The 17,034-nt window shown below is 45.5% G+C and overlaps 2 protein-coding genes and 1 long non-coding RNA gene across 3 annotated transcripts in view; 1 reads left to right on the plus strand and 2 right to left on the minus strand.

Annotated features, from left to right (window-relative positions):
* The window catches only part of RARS1 (arginyl-tRNA synthetase 1), a 198,451-nt gene that overhangs the window by 113,512 nt on the left and 67,905 nt on the right, over nt 1-17,034 (minus strand). The gene's annotated exons all lie outside the window — the stretch shown is intronic.
* LOC131482695 (uncharacterized) lies at nt 176-4,239 on the plus strand. Its single transcript, XR_009247237.1, has 2 exons — nt 176-982; nt 1,049-4,239. It is a non-coding gene; the product is annotated as an uncharacterized LOC131482695 (long non-coding RNA).
* Nucleotides 15,436-16,876, minus strand: FBLL1 (fibrillarin like 1). Its single transcript, XM_004587587.2, has one exon. The coding sequence runs from the start codon at nt 16,594-16,596 to the stop codon at nt 15,565-15,567; it is 1,032 nt and encodes a 343-aa protein (XP_004587644.2). The 5' UTR covers nt 16,597-16,876; the 3' UTR covers nt 15,436-15,564.

A 17,034-nucleotide genomic window follows, 5' to 3' on the forward strand; every position in this document is an offset into this window, starting at 1 on the left:
TACCAATCAGTAATCAGTTAAGAACCTTTCAGGTTTTTATGTTTCTTTTTATAATTGCTCCATTCCAGTGATTGGATATTTCAAGCAAAAGTTCCTTGATTTGATGTAGAAGTTTCTGGTTTAGCCATCAGTACAGATAAACAATGAATGGTCAGCATCTCTTTAATTTAAAAAGCATTGTCAGTGCTCGCTTCGGCAGCACATACACTAAAAAGCAAAGTCATAGATTTTGTCCTTTGAGGCTGAGATTACCTGCTGAACTCAGGTTAACTGAACAGCCATTTTATCACTGTAGGTCTTAAATTTAGGCATATGAAATCTAGAATTCCTAGGACAGTTTTGTTACTATGATTTCAAGAGATTTGCTGTAAGCATGCTATTGGTAAATAGGTTTGTTTCTGCTTTTACATTTCTTACTAAACACTTTGGAAAGGGAGCAAGAAATGGATAAAATTCATTTTAGACATTTTAGTGAAACTCAGTACATAAATAATCTTACTTCAGTTTAAAGTATGTTTCCCTTTTCCACCTTTAGTCTTTTGGCATATCTCAGTTGGGACTGATCACATTCCAAATTTCAGTGGCCGTCCTGGGTAGTCGGAGTGCTACGGGATAGCACAGTTCTGTGAGAACTTTGTGAATATTAAATCGATGTAAATCTGCAAACCTTATGTTTTGAATAGGTAAGGGCGAGCTTTTTTGGGCTGGGTTGTCTTACGCAGACAAGCTGTATTTCTGACCGTTCCAGGGCTAATTGACATCCTGTCCCCCTGTGTAGTATTACTATTTTTCTGTGATACCAAAAAAAAAGTCTGAAACACGTATATTGGCAATTCCCAGCAATCTGCAAAATAGGTATTTCCTTCAGTGAAGCAAATTTGATGGTTTTACTTATTCAATTTGTAGCATTATAGGTGAACTTTAGCAGAAAGGTTTAGAAAATTAAAAAGCTTATTCAATTCATTGTTGGCCTTTATGGTTTGTGGACTTAAATTTTATGTGTAAAAATTCCGGTATCTTGCCAATGCGAGGAGCAGTGTCAGTAAAGAATAGGAGATAATACAAGTTATCACTACCGTGCCCTACCCCCAAGAAAAAGATTGCCTTTTAAATCTAGACTTTTCTGAATGAGTTCTGTGGCCGACTATCTCCAAAGACAGAATTAGGAGCTCTGCCGTTGAAGTCAGCCCGGCAGGCTGTTGCTCAGCTACTGTAATCTGATGGGGGAAATGGGACGGCCTCTCGGGTTTGGTTTGATACACCTGAATCTGCCGGTGATACACTTGATCACTGAAAATTCTTCACAAAGATGGAGTATTTGCCAAATGCTAAAGGAAGGTATTTCCCCTGAGGTTTTTGTCTTGTTTTGAGGCCACAACTGATTGCAGCATTTCAGATGCCACTTCCTAAAAAAGACCATTTCTATGAACGGAGTCGTATAGCTCAAAGTACAAAGGTTTTCTCTCTTCTCCGGTGGAGTCTGCCTTTAAGGAATTATCCATCACAGCTTGCCTTGTTTGAAAGCATAGCCAGGCAGTAGAGTTAGTAATATCCCTTATAACCACTCTGCTTTTATAAGCTACATTTTTGCAAATTTGGTTTAGTTTTGGGTGTTTTTGGTTGAGCACTTTATATGCTTTTGAAGTCTTGCATTTAAGAATGTAATTTAGGAATTCTCCTTTAAAGCCATGCTAAAACTGAGCAAGAATAATGAAAATGTGTATGTTGCTTTGCATTTGATTTACTATTTTGTGATATCTGTAAACCAAAAATTAGGAATATATTGCCTTTTTGTAATAATACATTATTTAAAGTGGCTGCCATGAACTATCAATGATATATCCTGCTCTGTTTGTTCTAATGTTTAATCCTAATACTGAGGGAATTCAGTCTACCTTGTTTATGTGTTAGGTATTCTTAGAAAACACTGTACTTTATGTGTTTCATAATCTTTTCAATATTTAAGAGAAGTTGTCTTATATTTTGTACTGAATAAGCCTAGTACAATTGCTGAAGACCCCAAAAGTAATTTCTTTCTTCCCTTAACATATTTATTATTAATGACTCCGTAAAAATGATGATGTAGAGCATGAATAATCCCTACTTTTCTGTCATATCTAAAGTTTGAGAAATTCCTGCTTCTTAAAAGTACGCATATTTTCTTAAATCTATCCCCACTGTTGGCATTATCTGCCTCCTGTTTTCATGGCAGAGATTCATAATTTGGTATTAAAAATAGTGCCAGACAGTGATCTAACTTTCTTGGAGTTATTTTCTTTGTAAATTGGGGAATCAGTTCATTGCAGTGGAAAATGACTTAGTTATCATCAGGATCCTGAGAAGGCTGTTTCATTTGTGACCATATTTAGAATGACGGAAATAAAATTTTCAGATAGTTGCTGTCATATTTTGGAGTTAATTTTTAGTGCTTGTGTAAATTTTGCACTTGATCATTGCGTTTATTGATACATTAATAGGTTTTGTATTTTTGCCAAATCAATAGAATGGTATTGATTCTCTCGCTGTTAACTGTAATGACCAAGTAAATTTACCTTAAAATAATGTGAAGTTTTTTAAAAATGTGTGTGTGTGTACGCATTATAATCTGTTAAACAATATAGCATTTTTACAGTTCAAAATTAAGTGGGCATTATTATAGCTTCTTCATTGTACAAAAGGAAGACATCCCACTAAATTTATAGATGCTGGAGTCTTAGATATTCCTGGAATTTTTTTTTTTTAAGTGACCCTTTTCCTGGCGCTGTTTCCTATTTGTAATCATTGTGTGTGGAGATAACTGCGGGACAGACCCTCCTGAAGTGGATTTTTGCTTGCATCCAACAGTTCATAGCAAAAATTATAAAAAGTTTAATCACCTGCAAATAAGTTGAGATACCGTAAATTATAGTCAACTGCACATAGGTAAGAAGTGAGATATTTCCTTCTAAGGGTTGCCCCAGAATAATGATGACCGTGTCCACATTCCTACCTTACTGGGTCTGTGTAGCTGTGAATTGATGCTGACGCTTCAGGTACCACAGTTAGCACCGAGGGTGAGTCTGAGTAAGAATGTGTTTTGTTTTGCTTTGTTTTGTTTTTCTTAATATCTAAATATTTTTATTTATGCTGTAGCTTCTTCTATAGCCAAATGGCTTCTTTAAATTTTCAGTCTTTAATGTTTTAAAAGACAAACAAGGAATGTGGTTTTTAAGCTATTAGGAGTAAAGATCAAGATTTTGAGTTATATAAATACACAGCTAATTCAGTTGTACCATATTACATTTTGGGTCTTGCTATTTTTAAACATCCATATGTTACAGTGTTTATAGTTCTAAAGTTTTCAAGAAAAACATTTCAGTTTGATGTAATTTGTGAGATGCACTTAAATCATGTACATTTGGAATTATTTGGCTTTAGGTCGCATCTCTTGCGTTTCGGTCACAGGTATTAAAGCCATTTTGAAATTGGCCACTTTTTTTTTTTTTTTGAGTGACCGCTTTGAGTTTACAGTGTTTAAAAATGAAACATAACCTGATAGAGCCTATATGAATAGTGTAGTCTATTGCCCCAAGTATACGTAGTGGCTTTTGAGAATGTGAGTGATAATGAGATGGTTTGACCATTTTTTTCTACATTATGTGCTTTTATTTTTTAATGGAAGAACAGCAAAACTGATTTTCTAACTAAAGTTGAGTGGTGTACTTGTCCTAATTCTGCCCAGTCTTTGACCAAATCATACCTGGAAGATACTTTAATTCCCAATTAGAGAATCCTTTAATTGGAGTGTTAATTTTACTAATACATGCCATTTCAGCTTAAGTTGCCTTATTCTGTCTGTTATGTTATTCTTGTTCAGCGTAAGCTTTGTTGTGTCATTCTGCTAACAGTCTGTAAAAATGTATGATGTGCTTCAAATTTATTCATAATAAGCTAAGTTATCATTGTAACCTGTAAAACATTTCTTGTAAATTGCCTAATTTATTTTTTCATTTATGTGTAATTATATGTAAATTAAAATATTTGTTGTAGTCTATTCTATAAACATTCCCATCCTCTTAATGCTTATTTGCATGAAGGAAACTTGGGTTTGCTTGTTGGATTGCATAGCCATTAAGCCAACTTCAGTATCTCTGCCTTTTCTGTAGTTTAACTTTTTCTAAGTTTGTTCCTATCTAGATATAAATGTTAGAATCATGCTTTTTACTTCCTACTTTCAAAATAAATTCTCTAGGTTGTTTACTGTGTGTGTATTATTATTTACGAATTACATTTTCTCTCTGATAAAATGTAAGGTTGTGATTAAAACTGAGAAAGTTTAGTTTCCCAGAGCTTCAAATATTCATGAAATTTAAGACTTGCATTAAGATCTATACAGTTTCCCTTTGTCTTCAAATGGCACTGTAATACCCTCTAGCAGAAATGTCTTAGAGAGTTGTAGTTTTTTATTTGTTTAAAAATTTGTGTTAGATCCATCGGATAGGCATGTTTTACAGCGAGAAGGATTTTCCATCAGTTGGTTCACTCCCCAAATGGCTGCAGTAGCTGGAACTGGACTGGCCAGGACTCGGGAGCCTCCTCCAGGTCTTCATTGCAGGTGCAGGGTCCCAAGACATTTGTCTATACTGTACTGTTTCCCCATGCCATAAGCAGGGAGCTGGGAGCTGGGAGCTGGGAGCTGGAAGCTGGATGGGAAGTAGAACCACTAGGACACAGACTGTGCCCGTGTGGGATGCCGGTGCTTGGAAGCAGAGGGGAGGGATTGACCAGTTGAACCATCATGTAGGACTGTTTAGGTTTTTATTTTATTTGTTTTAAAAGAGTTATTTATTTTTATTGGTAAGGCAGATTTACAGAGAGGAGAGACAGATCTTCCATCTGCTGGTTCATTCTCAAGTGGCCGCAACAGCCAGAGCTTGAGTGATCTGGAGCCATGCGCTTCTTCCAGGTCTCCCACGTGGGAGCAGTGTCCCAAGGCTTTGGGCTGTCCTCGACTGCTTTCCCAGGCCACAGCAGGGAGCTGGAAGGGAAGTGGAGCAGCCAGGATACAAACCGGTATCCATATGGAATCCTGGTGCATGTAAGGTGAGGACTTTGCCACGGGGGTACTGTGTCAGATCCAGGCCCCCCCTTTTTTTTAAAATTGTTTTATGACACTGTTTAATGGACACTGTGGTCTCCCTTTCCTCTCTCTACTATTTTCCCCCACCCCAGTTACAATGGATATTTTCCGTGAATATTCACAGTCCATCATACCACCACTGAAGTGTCTTAGCTTCCGAGATCGGGCGCGTTCAGGGTGGTATGGCCATAGACGACAATTGAAGTGTCTTCTAACAATGTAGATTATCAGCATATTCGTTTGAGTCCATCATAGTATTGCATGCATGAGGACATACTTCTCCCTGTTCCCACATAACTTCACTACTCTTCCATTATGCATCCCCTTGAATGCAGTCCACCACAAGGAGAAAAAAATTAGTGAACCTTCAACCCCTTCAGTTGGTGAAGATATGACAAAGGTATCAGTGTGACACTAAGATAGTGGAAAAGAGTGTCCAGCATCTTCATGTAGGAAAATGCCAGCATGTTTCCCATGTCAGGTCCATTTATTTATTTATTTAAAGATTTATTTATTTTTATTGCAAAGTCAGATATACAGAGAGGAATATCTTCCGTCCGATGATTGACTCCCCAGGTGACTGCAACGCCCAGTGTTGTGCCAAGGCGAAGCCAGGAGCCAGGAGCTTCTTCCGTGTCTCCCACGCTGGTGCAGGGTCCCCATGCTTTGGGCCATCCTCAACTGCTTCCCCAGGCCACAAGCAGGGAGCTGGATGGGAACTGGAGCTACCGGGATTAGTATATGTGCTGCGGAAGCAACCATATGGAATCCCAGTGCATTTAAGGCGAGGACTTTAGCCGCTAGGCCACGGCACCGGGCCCAGGGCCATTTATTTTTTAAGATTTATTTATTTTTATTTGAAAAGCAGATTGACAGAAAAGAGGCAGAGAGGGGTCTTTCGTCTGCTGTTCATCTCTCCAGTGGGCAGAGTGGCGAAGCTGAACTGATCCAATGATGGGAGCTAGGAGTTTCTTTCACGTCTTCCCATGATGTAGGTGCAGGATCCCAAGAACTTATGCATCCTCTGCCACTCTGCCAGACTAAGCAGAGAGCTGGATTGGAAGTGGGGCAGCTGGGACATGAACCAGTGACCATACAGGATGCTGTTGCCACAGAGTGGCGGTTGGGCTGTTGGTTCAAATGCCTGACTCCAGAGTGGCATTTATAAAGGTCTTAGGTGCACTATACTAGAATATTTGGGGTTACAATTGGCTGTTAACATACACATTTTCTCTAAACCACAAGTCTTAAGATACAATACCTAAAAAATGCATTGGGGTTGGCACTGTGACACCGTAGGCTAAACTGCTGCCTAGAGAGCTGGCAATTCCATTTGAGTGCCTACTCAGATCTTGGCTGCTCTACCTGTAGTCCATCTCCTGGCTATTGTACCTGAAGAAGCAGTGGAAGATGGCCCAAGTATTGGGCCCTTTCCAGTCATGTGAGAGACCCAAATGAAATTCCTGGCTCCACGTGTTGGGACCATTTGAGGAATGAACCGACAGAAGATTTCTCTCCCTCCCTCCCCTCTCCTCCGCTTCCTCCTTTTTCAAATCTATCTATCTTTTTTTTTTAACCTTTAAAATCTTTGAACTTTAATCTGCATGGAGTTAAGTTGGAAATTTGACCACTGTTTTCAAGTTGCTTATTGTCTTGACTTTTTTTTTTAAGATTTGTTTATTTTTATTGAAAAATCAGATGTACAGAAAGGAGAGACAGAGAGATCTGTTCGCTGGTTCATTCCCTCAAATGGCTGCAACAGCCAAAGCGGAGGTGATCTGAAGCCAGGAGCTTCTTGCAGGTCTCCCACATGGCTGCAGGGTCCCAAGGCTTTGGGCTGTCCTCCACTGCTTTCCCAGACTATAAGCAGGGAGCTGGATGGGAGCAGGGACATGAACCGGTGCCCATATAGAATCCTAGTGTGTGCAAGGCAAGGGTTTAGCCACTAGGCTGCTACACTGGACCCTATTGTCATTCCTGACTTCTTAGAGAAATGGTTGAGGGGTTTAGCAATGCATCCCAAACATGCACGGGGCTGGACATCTAGGTAAGTGGCCTTCCTTTGATTTAAAGCCTTTGCTTAGCCAAAGCTTTAAACAAAATACCGGGTTTGGCAGTTTTGGAGCCAAGAACCCGTTGTATTTCCCCAATTTTGAGAAAGTGAAGTACAGTTTTGCCATGTTAAGTGATACCCATAAAAGGGGTCAAGTGTATAAAAAAGGTAAATGTGTGGTGTAGGGGGATTTTTTTTTTCTTAAAGTATTTTGTGTTTGTTTGTCATACTTTCTGTGTTCTAAGAGCTGTTTGCCTACTGAATGTCATGAGTATTTCCTCCTGTTTTTTTTCCTAGGCCTTTGGTAGTTTCTGTCATTACACCCATGATCCAGCTAGTCTTCGTGCTTGGCAGCAGGTAATGGTCTCATGCTCATTTTGCATTGCAATGTGTAGTTACTCCTGCATCATTTATTCAAAGGGCCATCCTTGCTCCCAGCTGAATGGGTGCAGGGATTGGGGGGACACTCAGGTTACAAAGAAGCAGAGATTCTAAATATATGTAGTGTGTCACACTCGTTTACACCCCAGTGGAGCTTTTTTAAAGGGCACAATAACAGTTCACACATACCCAGTTCCCTTTTCTGGCACTGATTATAAAAATGCATGATTTGGCCAGTTGTGGTAAGTAACTAAAACTCGACATTGTTAACTCCTTTAGCCCACTTACAAAATGCTACTTAAGTCTGAAGCTTTCCCGATCTTTTAAAGAAAGGAATGCAGCCTTGAACTTAAAGGACTCTTAGTCTAAGAGCAATCATCAGACTAGAGGAGCCCTAAAGCTACTTTGAACATCAAGCTTTGGGAACACAGGTTCCAGGAGTTGACCAGAATTTTCACAGGCTATTGACTGAAATTTTTCAGGGAAGGAAAAACCCAGTTGGGACTGGCACCATGGTGTAGTTGCCTAGGCTTATGCTTATAGCACCAGCATCTTATATGGGCAATGGTTCAGTCCAGTCCTGGCTCTCTACTTATGCCTGGCGGAATAGCATAGGACAGCCCAAAGCCTTGGAACCCTGCACCCATGGGGGAGACCCAGGAGTTGCTGCTGGCTCATGGCTTTGGAATGGCTCAGCTGCGGCCATTACAACCAGTGGGGGAGTGCAACAGTGGATGGAAAATTTTTCTTCTCCCTCTAAATCTGACTTTCCAATAAAATAAAAAAAAATTTCCAAAATTAAAGATTTGACAACATTTGAAGTTACCCCTGATGCACACACATTGGATTCTAGATGCAGCAGTGAGAGGACACGTTCATCACAGACACTCCATGAGAATTTATAGAAATCAATGCTGTGCAGGGCACGAAGGCTGAATAAACTTAGCAACCAAGACCAGGGTCCAGCACGATAATGTAAAGTTATTGTGCTTAAAGTCCTCACCTTGCACGTTCCTGGTTTCATATGGGCCTTGGTTCATGTCCCAGCTGCTCCACTTCCCATTCTACTCTGTGTTTATAACCTGGGAAAGCAGTAGAGGACAGCGCAAAGCCTTGGGACCCTGCAACCCTGTGGGAGACCTGGAAGAAGTTCCTTGCTTAGGATTAGCTCAGCTTTGGCTATTGTGGCTACTTGGGGAGTGAACCAATGGATGGAAGATCTTTCTGTCTCCTCTCTGTAAATCTGTTTTTCAATAAAAAATTTTTAAAAAAATCCTAACGCCTAACATTACGAAAATCCTAACATTACGGAAACATAATTGACACAACAATAGCCAACTATGGCAGTATTGTTGCAGTTTCCACTATTTAAAGAGATTTGTTTATTTCAGAGAGTGACTAGAGAGAGATCTCTAACCTGCGTGTTCACTTCCCAGTGGCTGCAATAGCTGGTGCTGGGCCAGGCCTAGGCCAGGAGCCTGGGAATCATTCTGGATCTCCTACGACTAGCAGGGAGCTTAGTACAGAGGTTGTAAGCAGACTTTGGAAGTGGAGAAACTAGGCGTGACCTGGTGCTGAGATGGGAGATGCTGGCATCCTAAGTGGTAGCTAAACCCACTTAGCCACAATGCTGGCCCCGTTGTCTCCTTCAACACTGAGAGATCTTCATGATGGTCCACTAAGTGCTTTCTCTGACATTAGCCTCTTTCTTCCAAGTGATTGAAGACTTAACTCTCACTTTGGGCTTGTAGTTCTACCAGCCACTCAACACTGTCTGCTCAGCTCCCTCTTTGCAAACATAGTCGTCAGGCGGGACTCGGCCTGTGGGTGTGGAGGATCAGGCAGTTTGCTTTCAGGAATCACCCCGACCATTTTCCTCTTGGGTATGCCAAGCAGCATCTCTGCTGTCCCAGGGACCTCAAGTCCCAGCAGACATTACAGAAATGTTCGGCTGTTACCCTCCAGTGAACAGAAAATACTATCCAAAACCCGCCTTTCCCAATGAAAGACATACAAGAATTTATACAATGACTCTAAGCCCTGGTGTGGTGTTACAATCACTTAGGGTGCATTATGAAAACACTGATGGCAGACCCTCCCCTAAATGTCCAGGACTACTTTCCCTGATTGGGAGAAGGACCGTTATTCTGTTCTAGGAGAGCCACCTCTCCCACTTCCAGCTATACCATGTTGATTGATTCCTGTCGTTCTCTTATACCCCCATTTCCCCATCTGAGATGAGAGAACATTTGCCTGCCTGTAAGGACTGAGACGATGCAGGGGAGCATCTGGCACGTGATCCATGGACGGTAAATTGTGTTTGCGGGAGAACATGAATCAAGAGTTTCCTGCAACCCAAAATGCCTAGGGGACTCCTTGAAAGGATAGACTCCTCTGTGTAATGGAGGGATGCTGACGTGTGGATGGGTTGAGATACCTGGGGGACACTCAGGCCATGAGCATTTGGGGTCTCCGCTCTGGACTTGCACATATGCTCCTTGACCCGTGAGGCAAGGAAGCTGTTGGGGCCAAGTGCCATGCCCCCTAGGAGCCTGCATGCCTGGCTGGCATCCGGGACCGTGAGCCCTTCCTGAACAGCCTGCACATGTTCCCCAGGCATCATTCCCGTTCTGTGTGCTGGCTCTGGAAAAAGGAGACCATGCTTCCAGTTTGCAACTCTGGTCCCCAAAGTTGACTTAAATGTGAACTATTGAAAGGCATAGGAATAGGTCATGGATTGTAGTGCTGGATGTTTTTAGACAGGTGTGAGGCCCTACCGGGTGTAGAAGAGAACCAGAGCTGGAAAAGGACAGTCCAGGAGCCAAAGTCACAGGTGGTTGTGACCCCAGAATCTATCAAGGTGAAGAGACATTCTTTTTCCTTTACTGTGGAAGAATTTTATTTCACTTTCAAAGACAAAAGAAAGCTTTGCTGGGTACCTTATCCTGGACCAACAATTTTTTGCTTTTAGAATCTGGAATGTGTCACTCCATTCTCTTCTGCCCTGTAGAGTTCAACTGTGAGAGATCAACTGTGAGTTTGATTGCCATTCCTCTAATGTCAATTGATTTTTTTTTTCACGTGCACATTTAAGGATCTTTTTCTTGCGTTCAGCTGAAGAGGTTGTGTCATGGTGAAGATCGCTTTTGGTCAATCCTGTTGGGAGTTCTGTGCCCCTGGTGTATTCTGTTTCCCAATTCTTTTTCCAGATTAGGGAACATTTCCCTTATTATTTCATTGAATACACCTTTGATCCCAGTTTCTCTTTCTGCACCTTCTGGAACTCTTATAAGTCTTATATTTGGCTTTTTAATAGTGTCTGTTAATTCTTGAATACCTTGTTTAGCATGACACAGCTCTGCTTCCAGCTTTTTGATTGTTTCCCCATTGTGACAAGAATTATCAAACGATCGTGAGATTCTTTCTTTTGACTACTTCATTCTAATATTGAATTTTTAATTTGCTCTAATGCGTCCTTCATTTCCAATAGTTGGGTTTGATTTTGTTTCAGTGTTGCTATTTCCCGTGTGACATATTCCTTAAATTCCTGCATGTGCTTCTCGTTGTTGATAAGAAGCTTTATAACAAGTGTTTGAATTCTGTATCCCCCATTTTCTCGATGTCTTTCTCAGTTAACTCTGAGGTTGGCAAAGGGTTTTGCTCCTTTGCTGGGGAGTCTTCAGTAAAAATCATTGTGCCTCTGTCTGTTTTTTGCTCTTGATCATTGTACTTCTGGTTAGCAGATTCTCCTTAGGACAGGTTTCTGAGCTGTGTCTCCCACGGGTCTACAATTAGATTTTATTTCTTTGTGGTTGGTACACAGTTCTTTGCAGTCACTTGTGCCAATCCCTCTGGCGAGTTTCAGGTCTGGGCTCTTATGTTAGACTTCCACCATGGTCTCCGTAACCCCAGCTCCTGGCTCAGCACTCTAACTCCTGTTATCCTGTGCTATTGTTGCACAGTTGTCTGTACAACATTTCTCCCACTTCTGGTTCGTGCAGTTCCCAGGATCAAAAACAGTACTTCTTATTGTCAAATAAATGCTTGCCTCAAGCTTGGGACATAATAAGTGCTTGAGAAATATTAGTGTAGCCACATCCAGAGGATCCAGATGTACTCAGTATTGCTTGCATGTACTCAATAACATCTTAATAGCAGGATTGGGAGAGGAAAGTGCCAGTTTAACGAAATTTGGCTTCTTCCAGTGTAAAAATGATTCACTGTGTCAGGTCTTCTGCCCTGTTTTTCTCCCATCCATCCCACAAGTCTTCTGGCCATGGGGGAGACTGAGAGTCATGGGGTGATGGAGCTGCGTGTTCATCCTGCAGGCTGGCTGCTGTTGCCTCTGTTGAGTGTGGGGCACCCACCCTGCCTGGTCTTTTACAGCATCAGTCTCTGGCCCCGCTGCGCAAGCGAATGGTGGTCACTGTGACTGGGCACTCTCACGAGCACAGCATTGCCAAGGATTCTTTGAATAGAAGGGGCCTTCAAAAAGCCCATGGAAAAGTATGCATGGGTTTCAGAAAATGTTCTCTGCCCGAACAAGCTTATCTTCCAGTTCCACTTTCCCATTACTCCTCTGAAGTACCTTTGCATTACAACAAGCTCTACCCAGCATTGAGCTTGGAATACTGTCCTTGCAAACCCTGCTAAAATCTCCCTCACTCCCAAGTGACCCCTAACATACCTGTGAACTCTTGGTTTTCAGATACTTACCATCTTCCATTGACAATAAGAGGAAATGAGGAAGGAGGCAAAACAGAGCCTTGACATTACACGCCACTTTTGGCCAATTCTCACAACACAGGGACATGTGTGTGTGTTGTAAGTTTTCATTCAGTGCTGATGTTAAGGGAACTAACTGAATTGCATTCCCTGCAAAATCTAAGTGGAAGAAGCTATAGACCCCGGTGTGATTATACTGAGACGGAGCCTTACAGACATAAGGGTAAAAGAGGTCATGAGGGTCGACCCTGGTGTGGCAGTGGGGACAGAGAAGGCCACCAGAGTGCTCACTCAGGCTGTCTTCCTACCCTTCTGTGTGTGTGAGACAGAGAGAGAAAGAGAAAGGTGGCCAAATAGAGGCCAGGGCCAGGAAGAGAATAGCAACACCTTGATCTTCAACTTCTGGCTTCTGGAATTGTGAGAAAACCCCTGTCTGTTGTGGGCCCGGTCTGCTGTATTCTTATGACAGTTGGAGCAGACATTAGTACCTGGATATCCTAGTGGAAAGTGTGCTGGGAGCCCAGGCACATGGTCACTAGAGCATTTTGGGCTCTCGTGCCTGTGCCCTGCTGCCTCAAGGATTCCCTGGGACTCACTGTCCCCACGAGCTACAAGTGCCATCCTTTTCCCTACTCCCATTGCAAGATAGTTCCATTTCTCCTCACACAGAACTATATTTATCTTGGCTCTTACCACACTGCTGCACTGGCCCAGGATGTCATTTGCAGCTTCATGAAGGTTTTTTTATGAGGTTGTCTTCATGCCATTTCTGCATTAATGGTGCCTTCTCTCCTGGGGCCGCAGCTCCTGGAAACCTCGCCTGGTGAGGAGAAGGTGCCTGTTCCCTGAGCGTCCACCCTCAGGCACTCATGAACTGGCCAGGAATTGGAGAGAGGGCTTTTCAGGGATAAGAATGCAGACTTTGGAGTGAGGAAGATACAGCTTCGGTTTCCAGCTGTGAACCTGGCTGTCAGATCTGAAGTCATGGGCCTGGCGTGGTGGCCTAGTGGCTAAAGTCTTCGCCTTGCACACGGTAGGATCTCATATGGGCATGAGTTCTAATCCCAGTGGCCCCACTTCCCATGGAGCTCCCTGCTTGTGGCCTGGGAAAGCAGTTGAGGACAACCCAAAGCCTTGGGATCCTGCACCTGCGTGGGAGACATGGAAACGCTCTTGGCTTCCGGTTTCAGATTAGTTCAGCTCTGGCCAATGTGGCCGCTTGGGGAGTGAATCATCATTCTCTCTATGACGGAAGATCATTCTCTGTCTCTCCTCTGCTCTGTCTGACTTTCCAATAAAAATAAATCTTAAAAAAAGATCGGAAGTCACCCTGCCCGCTCTGGAGTTACATGGGCATGATGACCCTTGCTGTGCAGGGCTTCCATGATGATTTCCATAGTGGATTGGATGGGGATGGGGTAGTGTCCATTGGGTATGGACATGTGGCCTGGGATGAAGATGCCCTCATCCCACACTCCAGTGCCTGGGTACACCTGTTGGGTGGCTCTAGCTCCCAATTCCAGTTTCCTGCTAATGCAGACCCTTGGGAAGCATGGCGATGGCAAAAGTCATTGGGTTTCTTGGCTGAGTCCTGGCCATTTTGGGCATTTGGGGAGTGAACCTGTGAACGTTGTCTCTCAAATTAGTAATCTTGAAATGTTTTGCTAAAAAAACTTCTTAAAGGGTGGGGAAATGTTTGGTGAAGAAAATCTCTTAAAAATGCTTAGTGGGCCCAGCACAGTAGCCTAGCAGCTCAAGTCCTTGGCTTGCACGTGCCAGGATCTCATATGATTGCCAGTTCTAATCCTAGTGGCCCCACTTCCCGTCCAACTCCCTGCTTGTGCCCTGGAAAAGCAATCGAGGACAGCCCAAAGCCTTGGGACCCTGCACCCTCCTGGGAGACATGGAAGAGGCTCCTGGCTTTTGGCTTTGGATCAGCTCAGCTCCAGTCATTGCGGCCACTTGGGGAGTGAATCATCGGACGGAAGATCTTCTTCTCTGTCTCTCTTCCTCTCTGTATAGCTGACTTTGCAATAAAAATAAAAAATAAATCTTTTTAAAAATGCCTAGTTTGAGTGTTTACAGATGTAACACAAGCATTCTCTTATTTCTGTATCAGTCTTGCCAAAATATGGACCATCTAGCCCTCCCTGAATCATACGGGGGATGAGTTTGCATAATGAGGGATAGCAGCCCGTTCACAAGTCTGATATGCCAGCGCCCACCCGCCATGAATAACACCCCCAGAAGAGCAAACTAACCGGGATCGTGGCCAAACCTCATGTTTTTAGGAAGGCAAACCCATCTCCCAAATGGTGAGGGAGTGGGTCTTCATCCATGTACTAAATAAACTGTCAGTAATCTTGGCATGTGGCATTATGGATTATTGGGTTAAATGAAAAGCTTTTCAAAGATATGCTTTAGGAGGTCTGTCAGGCTTTGGAACATTCTTGGCACTTCAGAGATTCTCACTCTCCCACTGTCTTTGTGTTGGGTTCAAGAGCTGGAGCCCAAGGCGCCGAGTCCGCTTTGAGGCTGTGCGGGAAATGCCTTCCAGAAGCAGACACCTGGGAAGCCTTTTTCCTAGCATATGCAGACACATGGCAACGCCACTGCGGGTATGTTAGGCCCTGTACGAGGCCTGCTCCTGAGCCGGACCACCTCAGCCTCCTCAGCCTGTGTCGCTAGTGTGAAACCAGAGGAAGGGGCAGGCCAGTGAGGTGGGGAGTTGGAACACACCTGCTGTGTGAGAAGGCGAAATGGTCAGGTCGAAGGCTACGGCTGTATACACTGGGGCATTTGGTGTACCTGCAGAAACCGTGCTGCCTCACGTGAGATGGAGACATGGCAGGGGGCCATCTGTGCATTGGTACGTGAGTAAGTGCAAAGGGGCTCAGCTGTGGTAAAGCCTGCCTTTGGTTAGTCTCCGTGTGTGAGCCTAGTCCTCCCAGGCAGTGTTGGCAGAGCCCCCTCCGTGAGCTCTAACGGGAACTGTAAAAGCTACTTCCTGGCCCTGCTCTCCGGGAGAAAGTTGTGAGGACAGGTCTAGCAGAGTCCAGAGGGCAGGACTGGCAAAGCCCTGACTGGGCTCTTCTCCTTCAGGCTGCTCATCACTGCAGCCACATACGGCCAGGCCTCACTGATACACCCGGGCATAGTTTGTTGATGCCATTTAATAGAAAACGACAACAAAACAAGACACACAACGGAGACACATACACAGCAGAAAGTTGAAGAGCCACAGTCCTGGGGGGGAGATAGCAGCCGGCAAGCCCTGCTGCGGATGCTACTTGCTGCTGCTCTTGGGAAGGGGCCGGTAGACCCCGATGACCACCGCGTGATCCCGCTCGTACGGCTCCAATGTCAGCTGTTCTTGCGGCTTCAGGTTCTCCTGCTGTAACTTTCTCACCTCGGATGCGAACACAGCCTCGGCGGACGCGGTGGAGTCGATGCAGTTGGCCTTGATGGAAATGAGGAAGTGGCCCCCGTTGCGCAGGAAGGTGTGCGCGTTGAGGGCCACGATGCGCGACTGGTCGGGCTGCGCCACGTCGGCGAAGATCACATCCACCATCCCGATGAGCATGCGGTACTTGAGCGGGTGCCTGGCGTCCTCGAGGACCGGGATGATGTTGGTGCGCTTCTTGGCCACGTTGACAAGATCGCGGCCGGCGCGGTGGGAAAACTCGACGGCGTAGACCAGGCCGTCCGGGCCGATGATGTCAGAGACGTGGGACACCGTGGTCCCCGAGGCGGCGCCCAGGTACAGCACTTTGGACTTGGGCTTGATGTGGATCTGATCCACGCCGCCCAGGATGGCAGCGGCCAGCTTGGAGCGGAAGGGATTCCAGGTGCGGTACTCCTGCTTCACGCCGCCCTCGGTCACCGTGACGCGCCTCTCTCCGTACACCGAGAGCCCGGGCACCATGTTGAGCGTGACCAGCGCGTCCTCCGCCCCGCGGTAGATGAACACGCCCTCGTGCCGGTGCGGCTCCACCGACACGGTGTGCGCGCCCTTCTTGCGGCGGCTCTTGTTCTTGGCCGCAGTGCGACGCTGCCCGCCGCCACCGCCACCGCCACCGCCACTTCGGTCCCTGCAGTCCCCGCCACCGCGGCCCCGGCCCCGGCCTCCGCCGCCGCCAAAGCCGCGTGTTCGCGTACCGAAGCCTCCCTTGCCCCCGGAGCCACTGCTGCCGCCTCCGCCTCCGCCTCCTCCACCGCCACCGCCGCCGCCGCCCTTGCTCCCGCCGCCGCGCCCTGCGCCCCAGCCTCCGCTCCAGCCTCCGCGGCCACCCCCGCGCGAGCTCGCTGCCGACTTCATCGCGTGCCTTGGGCGCACAGGTGGTTGGGGCAGGTGTAGGGGGGGCTACAAATAGCTCAGGGAGGCTGTCACGAGGTCTCCCCTGGTTTCGGTGGTCGTCTTGACGCGAGAGGAAGGCTGGTGGCAGCGGTTGGCGGCGGGGGTGGAGTGGGCGGCGAGCGGCACAAGCTCTACCGCAGTCCCGGTGTCCCTGGAGACGCCCTTGGACGCAGGGTCTGGCGTGATTGCATCACACCCGCCTGGGCGACCCTGCAGCCCCGGAAGCCCCCCTTCCCAGCCTGCGCGCAGACGCAGCCTGCACCTGTGGAGCCCGGTCCCTTCTCTCCCCCATCTTCCGCCCTCTCGGGGACCCCGGCATATCAGCGGCAGGAACTGGAAACTGAGCGTGGGTTCAGTCTGGGCCGTGCCAGCTCGATGGATATGTAGTCTCAGAAAGCT

This window comes from Ochotona princeps, chromosome 19 (genome assembly GCF_030435755.1).
Source record: "Ochotona princeps isolate mOchPri1 chromosome 19, mOchPri1.hap1, whole genome shotgun sequence".
NCBI classification, from domain to species: domain Eukaryota; kingdom Metazoa; phylum Chordata; class Mammalia; order Lagomorpha; family Ochotonidae; genus Ochotona; species Ochotona princeps.

Coding starts and splice junctions, on each gene's coding strand:
- FBLL1 (XM_004587587.2), bottom strand. CDS start 16,596: ATGAAGTCGGCAGCGAGCTCGCGCGGGGGTGGCCGCGGAGGCTGGAGC.